Source organism: Macrobrachium nipponense, chromosome 23 (genome assembly GCF_015104395.2).
Source record: "Macrobrachium nipponense isolate FS-2020 chromosome 23, ASM1510439v2, whole genome shotgun sequence".
In the NCBI taxonomy this organism is placed as follows: domain Eukaryota; kingdom Metazoa; phylum Arthropoda; class Malacostraca; order Decapoda; family Palaemonidae; genus Macrobrachium; species Macrobrachium nipponense.
Genome location: NC_061090.1, coordinates 77,945,056 through 77,962,248, shown reverse-complemented (window position 1 = coordinate 77,962,248; position 17,193 = coordinate 77,945,056). Strand labels below are relative to the sequence as shown.

General features: G+C 43.8%; 1 protein-coding gene across 2 annotated transcripts in view; it reads right to left on the bottom strand.

The window, feature by feature from the left end:
* Positions 1-16,818, bottom strand: part of LOC135201696 (endoplasmic reticulum lectin 1-like) — a 114,028-nt gene extending 97,210 nt beyond the window's left edge. For both annotated transcript variants that reach the window (XM_064230848.1, XM_064230858.1), the window contains exon 1: positions 16,708-16,818. In XM_064230848.1, the coding sequence (XP_064086918.1) occupies positions 16,708-16,812 (105 nt within the window). In that variant the 5' untranslated portion in view covers positions 16,813-16,818. The remainder of the gene's footprint in view (positions 1-16,707) is intronic.
* Between the last annotated feature and the right edge of the window lie 375 nt (positions 16,819-17,193).

Genomic DNA, 17,193 nt, shown 5'->3' with positions numbered 1-17,193 from the left:
ATCAGGCACGAGCCTAATAGACTCTTGACTGCCAGCATGTGGGGAGCGGATCTCTTCCAGAGTCAGCAGTGAACGAAGTCCACCACGAAGCTGCTAGACTCAACCAGAGCCTTAGAGCTAGGTGGGGTATTTCCTCTAAGAGGAAACAGGAAATCCGTTCCCACTGCTGGCAAGAAACCAAAGAAGGCTGGTAGGAGTTCCAGCCATATAAAAAACTCCAGCATCAGCAGCAGTTTGTGCAGGCAGTCCCAGTCACCCAACAAGGACAACCTGCTACATCTAAGCAAACATGATATTGTTATGTTACAATAAAGTTTCATACATACTTACCTGGCAGATATATACATGAGCTAAGACTCCGTCGTCCCCGACAGAAATTCAAATTTTCGCGCCACTCGCTACAGGTAGGTCAGGTGATCTACCGGCCTGCCCTGGGTGGCAGGACTAGGAACCATCCCCGTTTTCTATCATATTTTCTCTCTTCCACCTGTCTCCTGCGGGGAGGTGGGTGGGCCTTTAATTGTATATATCTGCCAGGTAAGTATGTATGAAACTTTATTGTAAACATAACAATATCATTTCATACAATCAACTTACCTGTCAGATATATACATAGCTGATTGGCACCCTTCGGTGGAGGGTAAGAGACAGCTACTATATGGAATAGACAGGTAAACAACATATGTTGTAGGTATAAATAAAAAAACCTTGGTTCCTACCTGATAGGTGGTAGACTTGGTGGGTGTTTGCCCAGTAGTCTGCATCACCTCAAGAAACTTTAGCGAGATATGTGATCTATGGCCAAGAGTTCTTGTGGGTCTGCCGATGGGGTCTTACCCACTTTACTCAGCAGAGCCTAAAAGGACTTTGTCAATGGGGTGCTGATCCACTTATATGACAATACACCTTATGAAGGAGCACACAACCAATCCCGACCACCTGATCCTAACCATGTGTTTAGAACTAAGGATTGTTACGAGTTATCCCCGAACTCGTCACAACAACCGTAACTCAAAACCACTACGCACACATACATAATTTTTCTTTTTTTCAAAAAAAAAATTATACTCAACTAATTGGATATGACGAGAATTCTCTTATGAACAACATAGACGGCCGCCCGTGCGCAGCCTGAATCCTCCATTGTTCGAAGAGATTCTCGACCATATCCAAACAGAAGAACAGTATATACATTCTAAGGATTGGTGTCGGCTCCCGTACCCAGAATCGTATCTGCCAATACGATAGGACCTAGAGAAAACACTTCTCATACGTCCACACAAACGCCACGTCTTTCAAGTAATGAGATGCAAATACCGAGTTGCATCTCCAATATGTCGTATCTAATATGTTTTTAAGTGACATATTCTTATAAAACGAGAGAGACGTCGCAACCGCTCGTACTTCATGAGCTTTTACTCTCAGAAGTTGTAATTGTTCGTCCGGACAGACCTTGTGAGCGTCCGTAATGACGTTCCTTACAAAGAACGCTAGAGCGTTCTTTGACATCAGTCTTGTGGGGTCTTTGACCGCGCACCAAAAGACCTTGTCTAGAGCCTCCCAACTGACGTTTCCTCTGAAGATAGAACTTCAGAGCTCTAACAGGGCATAGAGACTCTTCTGCTTCTCTGCCTACGAGACTAGACATTCCTTTGATTTCGAATGACCTAGGCCAGGGATTCGTGGGATTCTCGTTTTTCGCTAAAAACAGAGTTTTAAACGAGCAAATCGCCGAGTCTTCCTTGAATCCTACTTTATCCTGCAGAGCTTGTAACTCACTAATTCTTTTTGCCGTTGCTAACGATAAAAGAAATAGGCATTTTCTAGTTACGTCTCTAATGAGGCCTGATGAGGAGGTTCAAATCTATCCGAAGACAGATATTTGAGGACTACGTCCAAATTCCCAGTTCGGAGGTACTGGCTCTTTAGACTTTGACGTCTCAAAAGATCTTATGAGATCGTGGAGATCTTTGTTATTTGCCAGATCTAAACCTCTGTTCCTGAATACAGCCGAGAGCATACCCTCCTGTATCCCTTTATTGTGGATACGGCTAGATGCGATTTTACTCTCAGGAATAGCAAGAAATCAGCAATTTCCGCTATAGAGGTAGAGGAGGAGGACAACTTCTTGGCTCTACACCACCTTCTAAAGACCTCCCACTTCGACTGTATACCTTCGAAGTGGAGGTTCTGCGAGCTCTCGCGATCGCGCTTGCCACTTCGCGAGAAAAGCCTCTCGCTCTGACAAGTCTTTCGATAGTCGAAAGGCATTCAGTCAGCGAGAGCGGGGTGAGGTTTGATGGTACCTCTTGAGTGTGGTTGTTTTGAGAAGATCCGTCCTTCCTGGTAGGGATCTTGGAAAGTCTAACGATCCACTCTACCACCTCCGTGAACCATTCCTGGGCCGGCCAAAAGGGGGCTATTAAAGTCATCCTCGTCTCTTTTGACGCCACAAACTTTTTCAATACTAACCCAGGATTTTGAATGGGGGAAAAGCGTACACGTCCACTCGAGACCAGTTTAGCAGGAAGGCGTCTACCATAATTGCTCTTGGGTCTTCCACGACCGAGCAAACACTGGGAGCCTTTTTTGAAATGTATGTTGCGAATAGATCCACGTGAGGAGTTCCCCACAGAGACCAGAGATCGCGACATACTTCCTCGTGCAGAGTCCATTCTGTATGAAGGAACCTGGTTCCTCCTGCTGAGCCTGTCCGCCCTCACATTCCTTACTCCCTGTACGAACCTTGTCAGCAGGGAGATGTTCCTGTGAGACGTCCAAAGTAATAGGTCCCTCGTGAGTTCGTAAAGGAACGAGAGTGAGTCCCTCCCTGTTTCCGAATGTAGGCAAGTGGCGTGGGTGTTGTCCACGTTTACTTGTACTACCTTGTCTCTCACCAGAGGTTCTAGGCTCTTCAAAGCCAGTGAACGGCGAATAGCTCTTTGCAATTTATGTGCCAGGACACCTGTGCTGGTTCCCAGGTGCCTGACACTTCCTCCGAGCCTAATGTCGCTCCCCAACCCCGTCTCCGACGCGTCGGAGAACAACACTAGGTCTGGGTTCTTTGATCTTAGAGAGACCCCTTTGTTCTCTTCCAGAGGCAGCAACCACACTGTAGGTGTGCCTTTACCTCCACTGGAATGGGGAAAACGTCCGACAGTTGTCCGTTTTTCCAGCTCCAAGACTTCTTGAGGAAGAATTGAAGTGGACGGATATGAAGTCTTCCGAGAGGGAAGAAGGTTCCAGCGAGGGAAAGGCGTCCCCAGAAGGCTCAACCAATTCCCTCACTGACGTTTGCTGTTTCTCTAAGAAGAGAGAGATTATCCTCAAACCTTTTTCGGTTCTCTCTTGCGAAAGGAAAAACTCGAAAAACCCCGAGAAATCCATCCGAATCCCCAGATAGACTAGGTCTTGTCTGGGGGTCATCTGAGACTTCTCGAGGTTCACAAGCAATCCCAACGCCTTGGTCAAATCTAGAGTTAACTTTAGGTCCTCCAAACACTGTCTCTCCGATCTGGCCCTGATGAGCAGTCGTCTAGGTACATCGAGAACATTCACTCCTTTGAGATGAAGAAATCTCGCCACATTCCTCATCAGGCTTGTGAAGACCTGAGGAGCTGTGGACAGGCCGAAACACAAGGCTCTGAACTGAAAGATCCTTCCCCCCGTCATGAAACGGAGGGTACTTCTTCGATGAAGGGTGGATCGGGACGTGAAGTAGGCGTCTTGGAGATCTAGAGACACCATCCAATCTCCTTGTCGTAATGACGCTAGAACTGAAGCAGAAGTCTCCATGGAGAACTTCTCCTTCTGAACAAATTTGTTCAGAGCGCTGACGTCTAGTACTGGTCTCCAGCCTCCCGAGGCTTTCGCCACTAGAAAAAGGCGATTGTAAAACCCCGGGGAGTTTTGATCCAGTACTAGTTCTACTGCACTCTTGTCCCACATTTGTTCCACCATTGATCGAAGAGTATCCCTCAGCACAGGATCCTTGTACTTGGCTGATAGTTCCCTTGGTATAGACGTTATGGGGGGCGGAGTATTCAGGAAGGGATACGATATCCCTTCCTTAAGATCTTTAGTGAAGACGCGTCTGCGTCTATCAGTGTCCAGGCTTCCACGAATTCCAGGAGCCTTGGCACCTACTGGTGTTTGGAGGAGAAATGTTTTCATTTGCCCTTTTTAAAGGGACGAAAGGCGGACCTACCTCTTCTCTCTGGAGCCTTCCTTCTTGCGGGAGGTCTGGAGATCGGACCACCTCGAAAGGGCTGCCTAGAAGTGCTAGGTTCTTTCTTGTCCGACACTAAAGCAGGTTTCTTCTTCGTAGCTGACTGCGTCAGAAGATCCTGTGTCGCCTTCTCAGTTAAAGAGTGAGCTACGTCCTTCACTAACTTAGAAGGAAACAAATAGTCCGAAAGAGGAGCATATAGCAGAGCTGCTCTCTGCGCATGCGAGACTGCCCTTTGTTAAGAAGGCGCCATACACTGTCCTTTTCTTCAAAAGACCTGCTCCAAATAATGCAGAGACTTCCAAAGATCCATCCTGTACTGCTTTGTCGATGCACGACAAAATGCATAACAGGGCTTCAGGTTCGATTCCCTGCGAATCGTGAGGCTTTCTTGGACATCACCCCAGGGACCAATCTAAGAAGTTGAATACTTCCAATACATGGAAAAGTCCCTTGAGGAGATGATCCAGTTCCGAAATACTCCAAGTTATGCGGGCAGAATTAAGACTAGGACGCCTTGAAGCGTCAACTAACGTTGAAAAGTCTGCCTCTGTAGTAGAAGGGAGAGCGATACCCATATCCTCCCCCGTCTTGTACCATATGCCTCTTTTTCCCAGCTAACCTTGCTGGAGGCATGCAAAAAACTGTCCTGGTTAAGTCTTTCTTCGACTTCATCCAGGCGTCTAAGGCGTGTAAAGCCCGCTTCATCGAGATGGTGGGCTTCATCTTCAGAAAAAGACGAAGTCTTCTTCGCCTTCGCATCCGAAAAGAGCGAGCGCGGAGAAGGAGGAGCAGCCGGAGTCAACTCGTCTCCGTATTCCTCCAGAAGCATGGTTGTCAACACCTTATAGTTGGACAAGCCCTCTCTTCCAAGATCGTCATCCTCCGAGTTTCGTTCGAACTCGTGATAATCCTGAGTTTCTGTTCTCCTTTCAGAATGTTCCTCTTCTAGGGAGACAAACTCCTGATCGGAGAGGGGCTAAGGGAATGAAAGTCTTTCCTTTTTCCCATTCTGATCGACTTGGAATCCGTCACAACCTGCGGGCTTCTCTCGCGCTTTAGAAGACGTCAGTGAATGACGCTTCCCGCTCTCCGAGCGTCATGTATGACGTCCTCTTGTTGACGTTTAGAAGACGCTTCGCGTCCGGAAGACGCTTCGCTTTCTAAGGGCTTCCTACTCGGCGTCACAATCTTGGACGGAGCGTCACGTCTAAGATCCTCTTGATTTGACGCTTCACTTCTAAAAGACGTCTTCCGAGCAGGTGTGAGAGGACGAGACTTCTTAATAGGAAGCGTCACGTCTTTCCGACGGGGCGCTAAAAACTCCCACAAGAGATGATATTGTTCTTGCACCGCCATAATGATCTTCCTTGACGCTTCTCCTACGTCTAGCGCCTGACGCCCTTCGTCATCACTCGGGGAAGAAGCATGATGGGGTACTTCCTCATAAGCGTCAGGTGACGTTGCCGCCACCCTTCGCCTTCTTAATAGCAGACGGGGCGTCATCCGAGAAGCTCTCGGGCTAGAATCAATGTCTTGCTTCATATGACGCTTCAGCGGTCTCGATAAAGTCGACTCCTTCCACCCTCGTTTAGGTGAGGTGAGGGAGAGAGAGGACGAGAAAACACTCGCGAAGGACGCTTTTCCTGTAGCGCCCTTGAGCTGGCTGCCATGAAGCAAAGCTAGCTGAAGGGACGTCTGGACCGTTGGGGATTCCCCACGACCTCCTTAAGGCTTTCGACTTTCCTTCTCCTCTGGGCATGTGAGCTTGGAAGAGGTCTAGGCCTGGGAGCGCCGCAGGGACGATCAACGCAAACTCTCCACAACACTGATAGGGCTCACTTCACTAAAATTTTTTCACTATCACTAGCCTACCTTTCGAGTCCGCCATCTTGGACTTCATGTCGAATCGTCGCTTTCAGATTGGGCGATTTTCCGATGCCGATCCCAAAAAGACACTCTGAGAATGAGATTTATAGGGAGAATTCTCCAGAAGTAGGTTAGAATTATATTTAAAGGCTCAATAGGGCCTTGAAATTCACACCTTTTCAGTCTTCTAACTCTATCCCTCTAACTTCTTCAAAATAAGAAGTCAAAGTCTTCCATTCTTCTGCATTCAAACTCTCGCATTCCTTACAAGTGTTAGTAGCAGAACACTGCACCCCCCCATACATTTACGGCATACAGTGTGAGGATCAACCGAAGCTTTCGGTATCCCCTACCCTGCAGCCTACATTCACACACATTCTCACACTCACATTAGAATCAGACATCCTGAGAAAAATCCAAAAGAGTTATTCCAAAAACAGTCCACAGTAGCGAATGCCAAAACACGATCCAAATACGTCACCAAAAGTCGAAAAAACGTTGATCAAATGTTGAAAAAAAGAATCCAAGTCAGGAGGTAATAACAACAATGTTGATACCACCGGCGACAGAGAAAATATGATAGAAAACGGGGATGGTTCCTAGTCCTGCCACCCAGGGCAGGCCGGTAGATCACCTGACCTACCTGTAGCGAGTGGCGCGAAATTTGAATTTCTGTCGGGGACGACGGAGTCTTAGCTATGTATATATCTGCCAGGTAAGTTGATTGTATGAAATCAGCCTTTCCTCCTGGTGCCCAGCAATCGCAACCTTCGACTTCCTATGCTATCTCGCCTGCCTTTACCACCCTGCTTATGAGGCTCAAGGCTACTCTCAACCGAGGGGTAGGGCGAGAGGTTACTTTCGTCACCGTGGCGCAGGAAGGGGCACAAGGAGTAAGCAGTTCAGAGGAGGGCGTGGTGGCCAACCCGCCCATCAGCAATGAGCTCCCCAGGTAGGAGGGAGGCTGTTCCTCTTCCGCCACAGGTGGGGTTCAGCAATTGGGCAGAGCATAGTGTCCAAAGGATTAGGCTGGAGCTGGATCCAAGATCCTCCTCCAATCAAATCATTCCATCAGGTACCGTCAAAGGAATTGATAGATTACGCGGAGAAAACTCCTTCAGAAAGGAGCTATTGCGAGAGTCAAACATCTAAAATTTCAAGGTCGCTTATTCAGCGTGCCAAAGAAAGGAGCTCAACAAAAAGAAGGGTAATCTTAGACTTGTCAAAGCTAAACTCTTTCATTCGCTGCGACAAGTTCAAGATGCTTACCCTCTCGCAAGTAAGGACCTTACTTCCGCGTGGAGCCGTCACATGCTCCATCGATCTTACAGACGCATACTATCATATCCCTATAGCCAGGCACTTCCGCCCATTCCTAGGATTCAGGCTAGGAAGTCAGATCATTCTCATTCAAATGATGCCCTTCCCCGGTCTGAATGTAGCCCCCAGGGTATTCACAAAGATAGCAGAAGTGGTTGTACAACAATTGAGAGCTCAGGGAATCATGGTAGCGGCATACCTCGACGATTGGGTTAATCTGGGCACCAACAGTCGAGGAATGTCTCAAAGCTACCAAAAAGGTTAGTTCACTTTCTGGAACATCTGGGGTTCCAGATAAACAAAACGAAATCCAGACTTGTTCCGGAATCTCGTTTTCAGTGGCTAGGAATCCAATGGGATTTGTCCTCCCACAATCTATCAATTCCAGTAGCCAAACGGAAGGAAATAGCAAAATCTGTCAGGCAATTTCTCAAGTGCAAACAAACGTCAAGAAGAAACCAGGAGAGAATTCCTAGGGTCTCTTCAGTTTGCTTCGGTAACAGATATCCTTCTGAAAGCAAGGCTGAAAGATATAAATCGAATTTGGCGGTCAAAAGCAAACTCCAAATATCGAGACAAGTTGTCAGTAATCCCACAGATCCTCCGCAACCACTACGGCCTTGGTCAAAAGTAAAGAACTTAGCCAAGAAAGTACCCCTTCAATATCCCCTCCCAATGTTAACCATTCACACGGACGCATCCCTGTCCGGGTGGGGGGATACTCTCAGTTCAAACAGTTCAGGGGACTTGGTCAGTTCAATTTCGCCAGCTTCACATAAATGTGTTGGAAGCAATGGCAGTATTTCTTACTCTGAAGAGACTGCTTCCCCGAAAAGTCTCATCTAAGGCTAGTTTTGGACAGTGCAGTGGTAGTTCATTGCATCAACAGAGGAGGGTCCAAATCCAAGCATGTGAACCATGTCATGATAGCCATCTTTGCATTAGCAAGCAAACACAAATGGCATCTGTTCTGCCACTCATCTGGCAGGAGTAAGAAATGTGATAGCAGACGCCCTGTCCCGATCAGTCCCTCTGGAATCAGAGTGGTCTCTGGACGTCGGGTCATTCCAGTGGGTAAGCCGGAGAGTCCCAGGTCTCCAAGTGGACCTCTTCGCCTCACAAGCAAACCACAAGCTCCCTTGCTATGTGGCCCCCAACCTGGACCCTCTGGCTTATGCCACGGACGCCCTGTCGTTGGATTGGAATCAATGGAGGAGAATTTATGTTTTTTCCTCCAGTGAATCTTCTCTTGAAAGTCCTAGACAAACTAAGGTCTTCAAAGGGATAGTAGCTCTGATTGCACCGAACTGGCCCAAGAGCAACTGGTATCCGCTTGCTTTTTGGAAGTTGGGTCTTACGACCTCAACGATCCCAACCCGCAAAAATATCACAATCAGTACAAATGAGGACTGTGTTCGCTTCCTCAGGAACTCTCCAGACCCTAACTTTATGGACTTCATGAAGTTTGCGGCTAATAAAGATGCTGACATTGATCCACAGAATATTCTCTCCTAGAATCAGATAAAAGGGGAGTCAACCATTAGACAATATGACTCAGCTGTTAAGAAATTAGCATCTTTCTTGAGAGAATCGAACACTACAACCATGACAGTTAATTTGGCTATATCCTTTTTCAGATCTTTATTTGAAAAAGGTTTAGCAGCTAGCACGATTACCACTCATAAGTCGGCTTTGAAGAAAATCTTTAAAGTAGGTTTTCAGATAGATTTGACTGAATCTTATTTCACATCTATCCCTAAAGCCTGTGCTAGACTTAGACCTTCTCAGAGGCCTACTACAGTTTCATGGTTTTCTTAAATGATGTTCTCAAACTAGCTTCAGATACTGACAACTCATCTTGTACATTCATAATGCTCCTGAGGAAGACTTATTCTTATTAAGCCTAGCCTCAGGAGCGAGAATTTCAGAACTGTCGGCTCTATCCAGGGATGCGGGTCATGTGGAATTCCTCCCATCAGGAGAAGTTCTACTTGCTCCGGATCGTAGCTTTTAGCCAAAAATGAAGATCCTCTTGCAAGGTGGGCTCCTTGGAAGGTTATCCCACTTCCACAGGATCCTTCTCTCTGCCAGTATCAACTCTTAGAGCCTTTCTATCTCGTACTTCTTCTAGATCCTCGGTGCTCTCTTCATGAGAGAAAAAGGTGGTACTTTGTCAGTTAAAGGTATTAGACAGCAAATCCTTTACTTCATTAAACAAGCCAACCCTGAGTCATTCCCAAAAGCACATGATATCAGGGGAGTAGCCACCTCTATTAATTATTTCCAACATATGAACTTTGAGGATCTTAGAAAGTATACTGGATGGAAATCCCCGACAGTCTTTAAACGACATTATTTAAAGTCCTTGGAATCTTTAAAGTTTTCAGCAGTAGCAGCGGGAAACATAGTTTCCCCTGATACTGCTTAGTAGTTGTAGTATTAATCCAGGTCTCCTTTCTACCTACTTCAACCAACATGCCTCAACCTATCACCAGGCTACTCATCATCATAGCCTTAGCCGTTGTGTGTTGTAGTGGTTTGTCCCTTATTTTTTTGCTAGGGACAACCACCCTTGTACTGATATGTACTTCAGTGGTCCTACCCTTATTTTTATGCTAGGATAGGCCACAATATGTTTGTATAAATTCTCCAATTGGATTTGTGATAACTTCAGTCACAAATGTGTTTTGTATATATTTGAATTAATTGTATTAATTGTATTAATGATGGAATTAAGTGTACCTACCCTTATTTTTATGCTAGGGTAGGACACATGTATGTATATAATTTTGTATTTTGTATGTTCTAATTAAGTAAATGCAAACATTTCCTTATTTTACATGCATATTTGATGATTTGTTACTACCATTTAAGTACTTTAAGTTTTACTAACATTCTGTTATTGATTACTGTAATAAGTTAGTTTAAGTACTTAATTTGTATGCTGGATTTGATTTACTTATATTATATCCATCATTTTAATATGTTTTTCATTTTTCCCTTTTCCATCTTGTCTGTTTCTCTGGTACTCTTTCATAGGCCGACACGAGCTGAGCCCAGAAAAGGGATTTTGACGAAGGAAAAATCTATTTCTGGGTGATTGGCTCGTGTCGCCCTATGAAACCCATCCCTTTTTATGATTTGTTTTCCCCCCCTTGCAGGACAAGATGTATTTTTGTTTTATTTAAGGATGACCGCTAGGGGCGCTGCTGTCCGTGGCGTCCTCTAGTAGTAGTAGTAGAGGCTGCATCGCCCGTTGGTATCGGCTCTCTCTTAGGGGGATTCTGATAGGGAAGTTCTAATTGGTGTTTGTCTCGTGGTAGTGTTCCACACTCGCCCCTATATCATACCGACACTTCTTTTTAAGAGTGAGCGAGTCAGTCTTACTGACATTTTCTTAATTTTGTTTTTTCTCTGGTAATTTTAGGATAATTTTACCTAGAAAGATGATATTAAGGATTACTTTCATAGGGCGACACGAGCCAATCACCCAGAAATAGATTTTTCCTTCGTCAAAATCCCTTTTTTTGGCTCCTTTTTGGCCATTGCCTGAAGTTTGGTATGCAACCATCAGAAATGAAAAAAATATCAATGTCATATATAAATATAGGAATACTATATGACAGCGCGAAAAAAAAATTTCATATATAATTGTATACAAATTGCACTGTGAGCAAACAGTTAAAGCTAATTAGTTAATATTTTTCATTGTATTGTACACTAAATTGCGATGATTTTGGTATATATCATATTGTAAAATGATCAAAGCAACACAGAGAAAATATTATCACAAAATTATGCTTGAATTCGTAACGCGCAGACATCATAAAAATTTTTTTTCAAAATTTCACCATAAATCGAAATATTGTGCTAGGGACTTCCAATTTGTTGCAAAATGAAGGTAAATGATTGAGTATTACTAGAATGTAAGCGTCTTAGCTTACAATTGCGTTTTTCGACCATTTCAGTCGAGTTAAAGTTGACCTAATGTCGAATTTTTTCTATTTATCGTGATTTATAAAGAAATTTTTCAAAAATGATAAAAGCTACAACCATGAGTTATTTTTTGTTGTATTCTACATGAAATTGCGCACATTTTCATAAATAAAACTTTATGTAACGGCTAAGAGGGAAGGAAAAAGTTTTTTTCAAAAATTCATCATAAATCAAAATATTGTGCTACAGACTTCCAATTTGTTGCAAAATGAAGGTAAATAACTGAATATTACTAGAATGTAAGCGTTTTAGCTTAAAATTGCGTTTTTCTACCATTTCGGTCGAGTCAAATTTGACCTAATGTCGATTTTTTTCATTTATCGTGATTTATATGCAAATTTTTCAAAAAGATAAAAGCTAGAACCATGAGTTATTTTTTGTTGTATTCTACATGAAATTGTGCACATTTTCATATATAAAACTCTATGTAATGGCTAATATAAAATGGTGCTAAAATTACGACAAAGCGACTCAAGCATTTCTGAGATTTGCGGCCGAGATACTGTGCGTGGCAGCGTTCACGAATGTAATCCAACACTGGGCGGACTAAGATGAGGCGGTCGGGGTTATTCCGGGGTATGGCCCTTCGGTTGAAGGCATTGTGTCCAACGCCAGGAAACTATCACGGGCCATAATGCCAGACACATTGGGCATACTTAAAAAAAAATTCCGCCTCCAATATTGCCTGACATCAGGAGCAGGTATCATTCCAAAAAAAATGTGGAGCCACAAAAAATGTGCCAAGTCCATGAGGTTGCAGCCCCGCCAGCGATACGACAATGTCGTCCGCAGTTTGTCACAGCAGTACCGAGTGTAGTCCGTTGTCTCTGCTACCAGGTATTCCAGCAATTCCCATGTCAGGAACAGCTGAATGAACCCCCAGAGCAGTGAGAGGAACAGGTACGGTGAGTGCAGGTGCTGCCGTGAATGGGTGCATGTTAGGTGGGGTGGGGTCCTCCGACCACCCCTCGTCACTTTCGGACGTACGGCCTTCACCTAGGCTGGCGCGACGTTGAAACCTTCTACGGGCACGTGCTCAGGCACAGTTTTGCATTCGCACCCCCCCTCTGGCCCATCTCCCTCGCTTTCGCCCTCGCTCTCTGTTTCGTCCTCAACAACAAAACTCGACAACTCCTCCTCCTCAGACTCCCCCTCATATGCACTAAAACCACTAAATTCAAGCTCACTTTCAGCCTGTGACTCGCGTACGGACATTGGGGGCAAATATTCATCATCACTTACATCGGGAGTGATGTCCTCTTCACTAAATGACCAACTGCCATCAAAATGAGGACTTGCGACCTGCTATTGATCGAGCTCCAAGTATTCGTCAATGTCCTTTTGTTGGAGGCCTCCCAAATGTCTATGAATGCCCCTCAGGACACCCCGATGGTTCCTAGGGGTCGTAAAAGGCACACGATGTAGTCCTCTGACACTTTTGGCCACACGAAGCCGCACAACACGGCATTGGGAAGCTGGGTCATCTTGGGTGCTTGGTCTCTCTCCAGCATCCAAGTCCAGAACACGCCTCACACGATCCCTACCGACAGGCAAAACGCGCCTTTCGCGCTCCAGACGACGTTGGGACATCTCCATGTACGTCTTGTATCACCACAAATACTTAAACACTCACAAAAGTTCGGCAAAACACGAATGCGGCAAGAGATCGCGCTCAGACGACGAGTCGCTGATGCTTGCTGGTGCGAGAAGAACGCAATTCGCGCATGCGCACCTGGGTAACACTTATAAACAAAACAACAGCTAGATCCATGAACTCCCAGCATCCCTCAAGGCACATGATTCAAAATTTGTCGCCAAGTAGGCCTATAACTATTTTTCCGCGAATATTTACAAAACTTTTTTTAGTCAACATAAATTAAGCACACGACAGACAATTTTAGTCGACATAAAATATGTCCAATAGGCGTTTAGGGGTTAAAGACCTCTTTCTAGTGGCATTCTGCCAACTACCCGTGAACAGACCCCACTGACCTTCCTTGGGCTATCAGAATGACTCCTCCCAGGTTTAGGGGAGTATGCCAAGGACCTTTGCCTAGGAGAATCAGTGGGATGAGCAGCCACCTCCTCCACTGCACTAGCACTTGCACTGTCAACACCTTGACCTACTTTGTCCATGAGAACTTTAACTGAGGCTCCCAATTGTTTCACAGCCTGCAACATCATCAAAAATTTCTTATATACACAAAAATGAGAAATAGAGACATCAATGTCAAACTGACTAGCTAAGGACTTCCTACCACTAGCCCTATAGGCCACTTTCCTCTTCTTTTCTCATTAAAGTTTATTCATATGAGTCTTTAAAGTTTCCACACCTTCCCTTCCCAATATACTCACTTTCTTTACGAGTTAACTGAGGTGAAAAAACTTGATCCCAACAACTAGAGCAAATGGAATGCGGGTCATAAGCCTTAATTAACTTGGTATTGCTGCCTTTGCTACAATACCTGACGCTTTCAGTACTAGTCTAAGTAAAAAAAAATTGTGAAAAACAAAGTCAAATCAGTAATTCTGAATTCCTGACAATAACTAATTTATGCCAAATCAGTTACCAAAAGGCAAGAGTACTTCACCAATTGTCTGAGATATGCTATCAACCGAGAAGTCCTACCTAATCCAAAATTACGCTGTTGCTAACCATTGTTATGGCCATTAGCCGGCAAAAACAACTGATTTTCTTTGCTGGGTTGGTTCCTCTCTACCCTGTAAGTGAGCAGGGTGGCTTGCCTGGCCAAAAAAAATAGCGTTACCACAAGTTTTCAAAATTCTAGCTGCCAACAGATAGTGATACTACAGCTATGTACAGTAATTACTTGGTAAGTTGCATACATAAAACTTCTATTCTTGACCATAAGGCTCCAATAGCCCAGTCAAGAAACTAAGGATTTCGAACACCTTAAAAATATTCTTAATAAGGGATAAAGATTAGGCAAGGAGAACATTACTTTCACTAACACGAAGGCTGTTCTAAAATAATCCACTGAAGCAGAGAAGTCCCCCTGGGTGTTGGCAGAAACTCCCAAGGAGGGAGCTTTTCCAGCAGCATAGAAAGTGTACTACATACTTCATTTTGACCAGCTTACTAGGAGAAAAAGCAAATGTTGCTTTCCCCTGCTCTCTCTTAGTGGCTAATCACACGTGAACCTCACAAAGAGCTTTCTTAGAAGATGAAGAAAGGACTAACTTAGGTATTCTAGATTCTTCCGAAGTATGTTTCCTCATCGGGAGGGTAGAAGCCGGGGAAGACGGAACAACAGGGACAAAGAAGTCTGGATAGCAGTCAAGAAGAAACTTCAGCAATGAAGAATAACCTGAAGCAGTAAATTCTTGTACAGTCTCCTCTTCTGAAGAAATCGGTGACAAGCTCTTGTTCTTGGATTCCGTAACAGCAGAAGCCTTCTTTAAGAAGCCAACAAGCTCTGAAAGTTGACATTGTAACGGGGTCAAAGCAAAATCCTCTTGCACTGAAGTTGTTGGAGGGTGCACTTGAGAGGGTGCTGGGTGCTCTGAGAGGGTGCTGGGCAGTCATGAGTGGGCGCTAGGCACTCAGAAGAGGGAGCCGAGTGATCAGCAGCAGGAGCTGGGCACTGGAATGTGGGTGTCAGGTGCTTGGAAGAACGAGGTTACTCTTTTGGCGCAAGGTGTACGTAAGCGGGTGCCTGGTGAGCAATTGGTGGCGTCGAGCGCCCGAAAGCATAAGGGAGCTGAGAGAAGGTGGGTGCATGACACTCTACAGCAGATGGACTTTTTGGGCACTTGCCACTGCCTCAACACTCACAGCACTGTCACTATTAGCACTTTTCTCCATAAGGGCTTTAATGGCAGATCCCATTTCAATCCTTGATTTGAGGTTGGCAATGGCTTGAAGGCAGAATCATTGGAATCTGGATTAGAAGCAGGTGGTAAAGTAGGGGGACTCAGGATTTGAGGAGAAGAAGGAACTGGAAGAGTACAAGATTTATCAACCACTACTGAAGGTACAGGAGTAGAATCTAAGCTAGTCCTATTCTCAAGGCGACTTTTAATATCTCTCCCAAGCTTGTCAAGGAGGGATTTTAACATTTTCTATTCTTTCTCCTCCCAAACCTGACATTCTGAGCAAGTATTATCTATACTACACTCTTATCCCCTACACTGAGTACACTTAGAATGAGAATTGTAAGAAAATTTAGTTAATCTAGTTCTGCAACCTTAACAGCAACAAATACTAGAAGAATGACAATCTGACATTGTAAATTTGGAAAAATACTAACTGACATGAATTAACAATCTTAACTGATGGAAGCAAACCAGAAAAACAAACTGAATATTTTGCCAAGTATCGTCAAATAACCTATGAAATTAAATGAAGTAGCTGCACACAAACTACTGATGTTGGTTGGAAGCTAGCAGAGAACGAATTGAGCACTCTGCTAGTTTGTCTCCTAAAGTCCCAGATAGTGAGCGGAACCTACTCACCTAAATAAATGATAGAAGCACTACAGAGTGAATCTTGAATTTTTAAGCTGCTGCAGGTTAAGGAACCAGAGCTATGTAATCACTTGGTAAGTTACCTAAATAAAAATTAGAATTTTGACAAATTCTACATTCATTTATCAAAACCAGTGCCTCAACATGGCACTCTTCTTTAAAATTCCAGCTGCCTTCCTACATCTCTAAGAGAAGACAATAACTTCATCCCGCATTGAGAATATATTGGGCATAAAATGTTTGAGCAGTTTTTATATTATACTACTAACTACTACAAAACAAGGCACCAACTTGATAACTAAATACAGTATCTATTTAGATAGAAGAGTGATGAAGTAGATAACAACTCTCTCATTCAAACTGGGTCATCAGGTAAAACATTACTGCAGTACTTATATCCACCTAAGGATTTAGGATCGATCATGCTTCAGATTGTGTGATAAAAAAATCCTTGTCATTGACATTTTTACATATGGTTTTCCCTTTATAGCTCTGGTTTCTGCAAAATGATTCACTGCTGGCCCCTTACACAAATGTGTATCTGCCTGGTCATCTGCTAATTGGTATTTCCTCTGTTATCCTGTACCTTACTTATGGAACATTATGAATACCTACAGTGTGAAAATGTAAGCATTGGTTTCTACAGTACTTGGGTAAAACATAAGACTAGAAAAATCATAACAACAAGTCTAATTATTCAGAAAACAGTGGGTAAAATATAAGACTAGGAACATCATTACAACAAGTCCAAATATTCAGAAAACAGTACATAATTGCTAATGAAAGGAAATATATTCAACACTTACATTGTTGTCCCCATAGCTTATGGGAACAAGACACTGGAACTTCTCATTGTTTGATGTTGTCATTTCAAGCTTTTCATATTCAGGGGATTCCTGAAATAAAACCATAAAACAGATATAATATCAGGCAAAGACAAAATTATGTCAAAAAAGTAAATTAATTTCATATATGTATGAACTACAATACAAGAAATAATACTGTAAAACTTAAGGTTTAATTTTTCTTGACTGACCAATTTTTATATTTTTTAAATAAATTACAGGCAGTCCCCCGGCTTACGACGTTCCAAGGTTACAACGCTTTTCAATTATATTTATCAGAAATTATTTCCAGGTTTACGACACGTTCCAGGGTTACGAGATTACAATGCTGATCTGGCAGAAGAAATGTGACTCCTAATATGCAAAATAATCAATATTTGAAGCTTTATTTGATGAAAAATGCAATAAGAATGCAGTTTACATAGTTCTTAATGCACCCAAAGCATG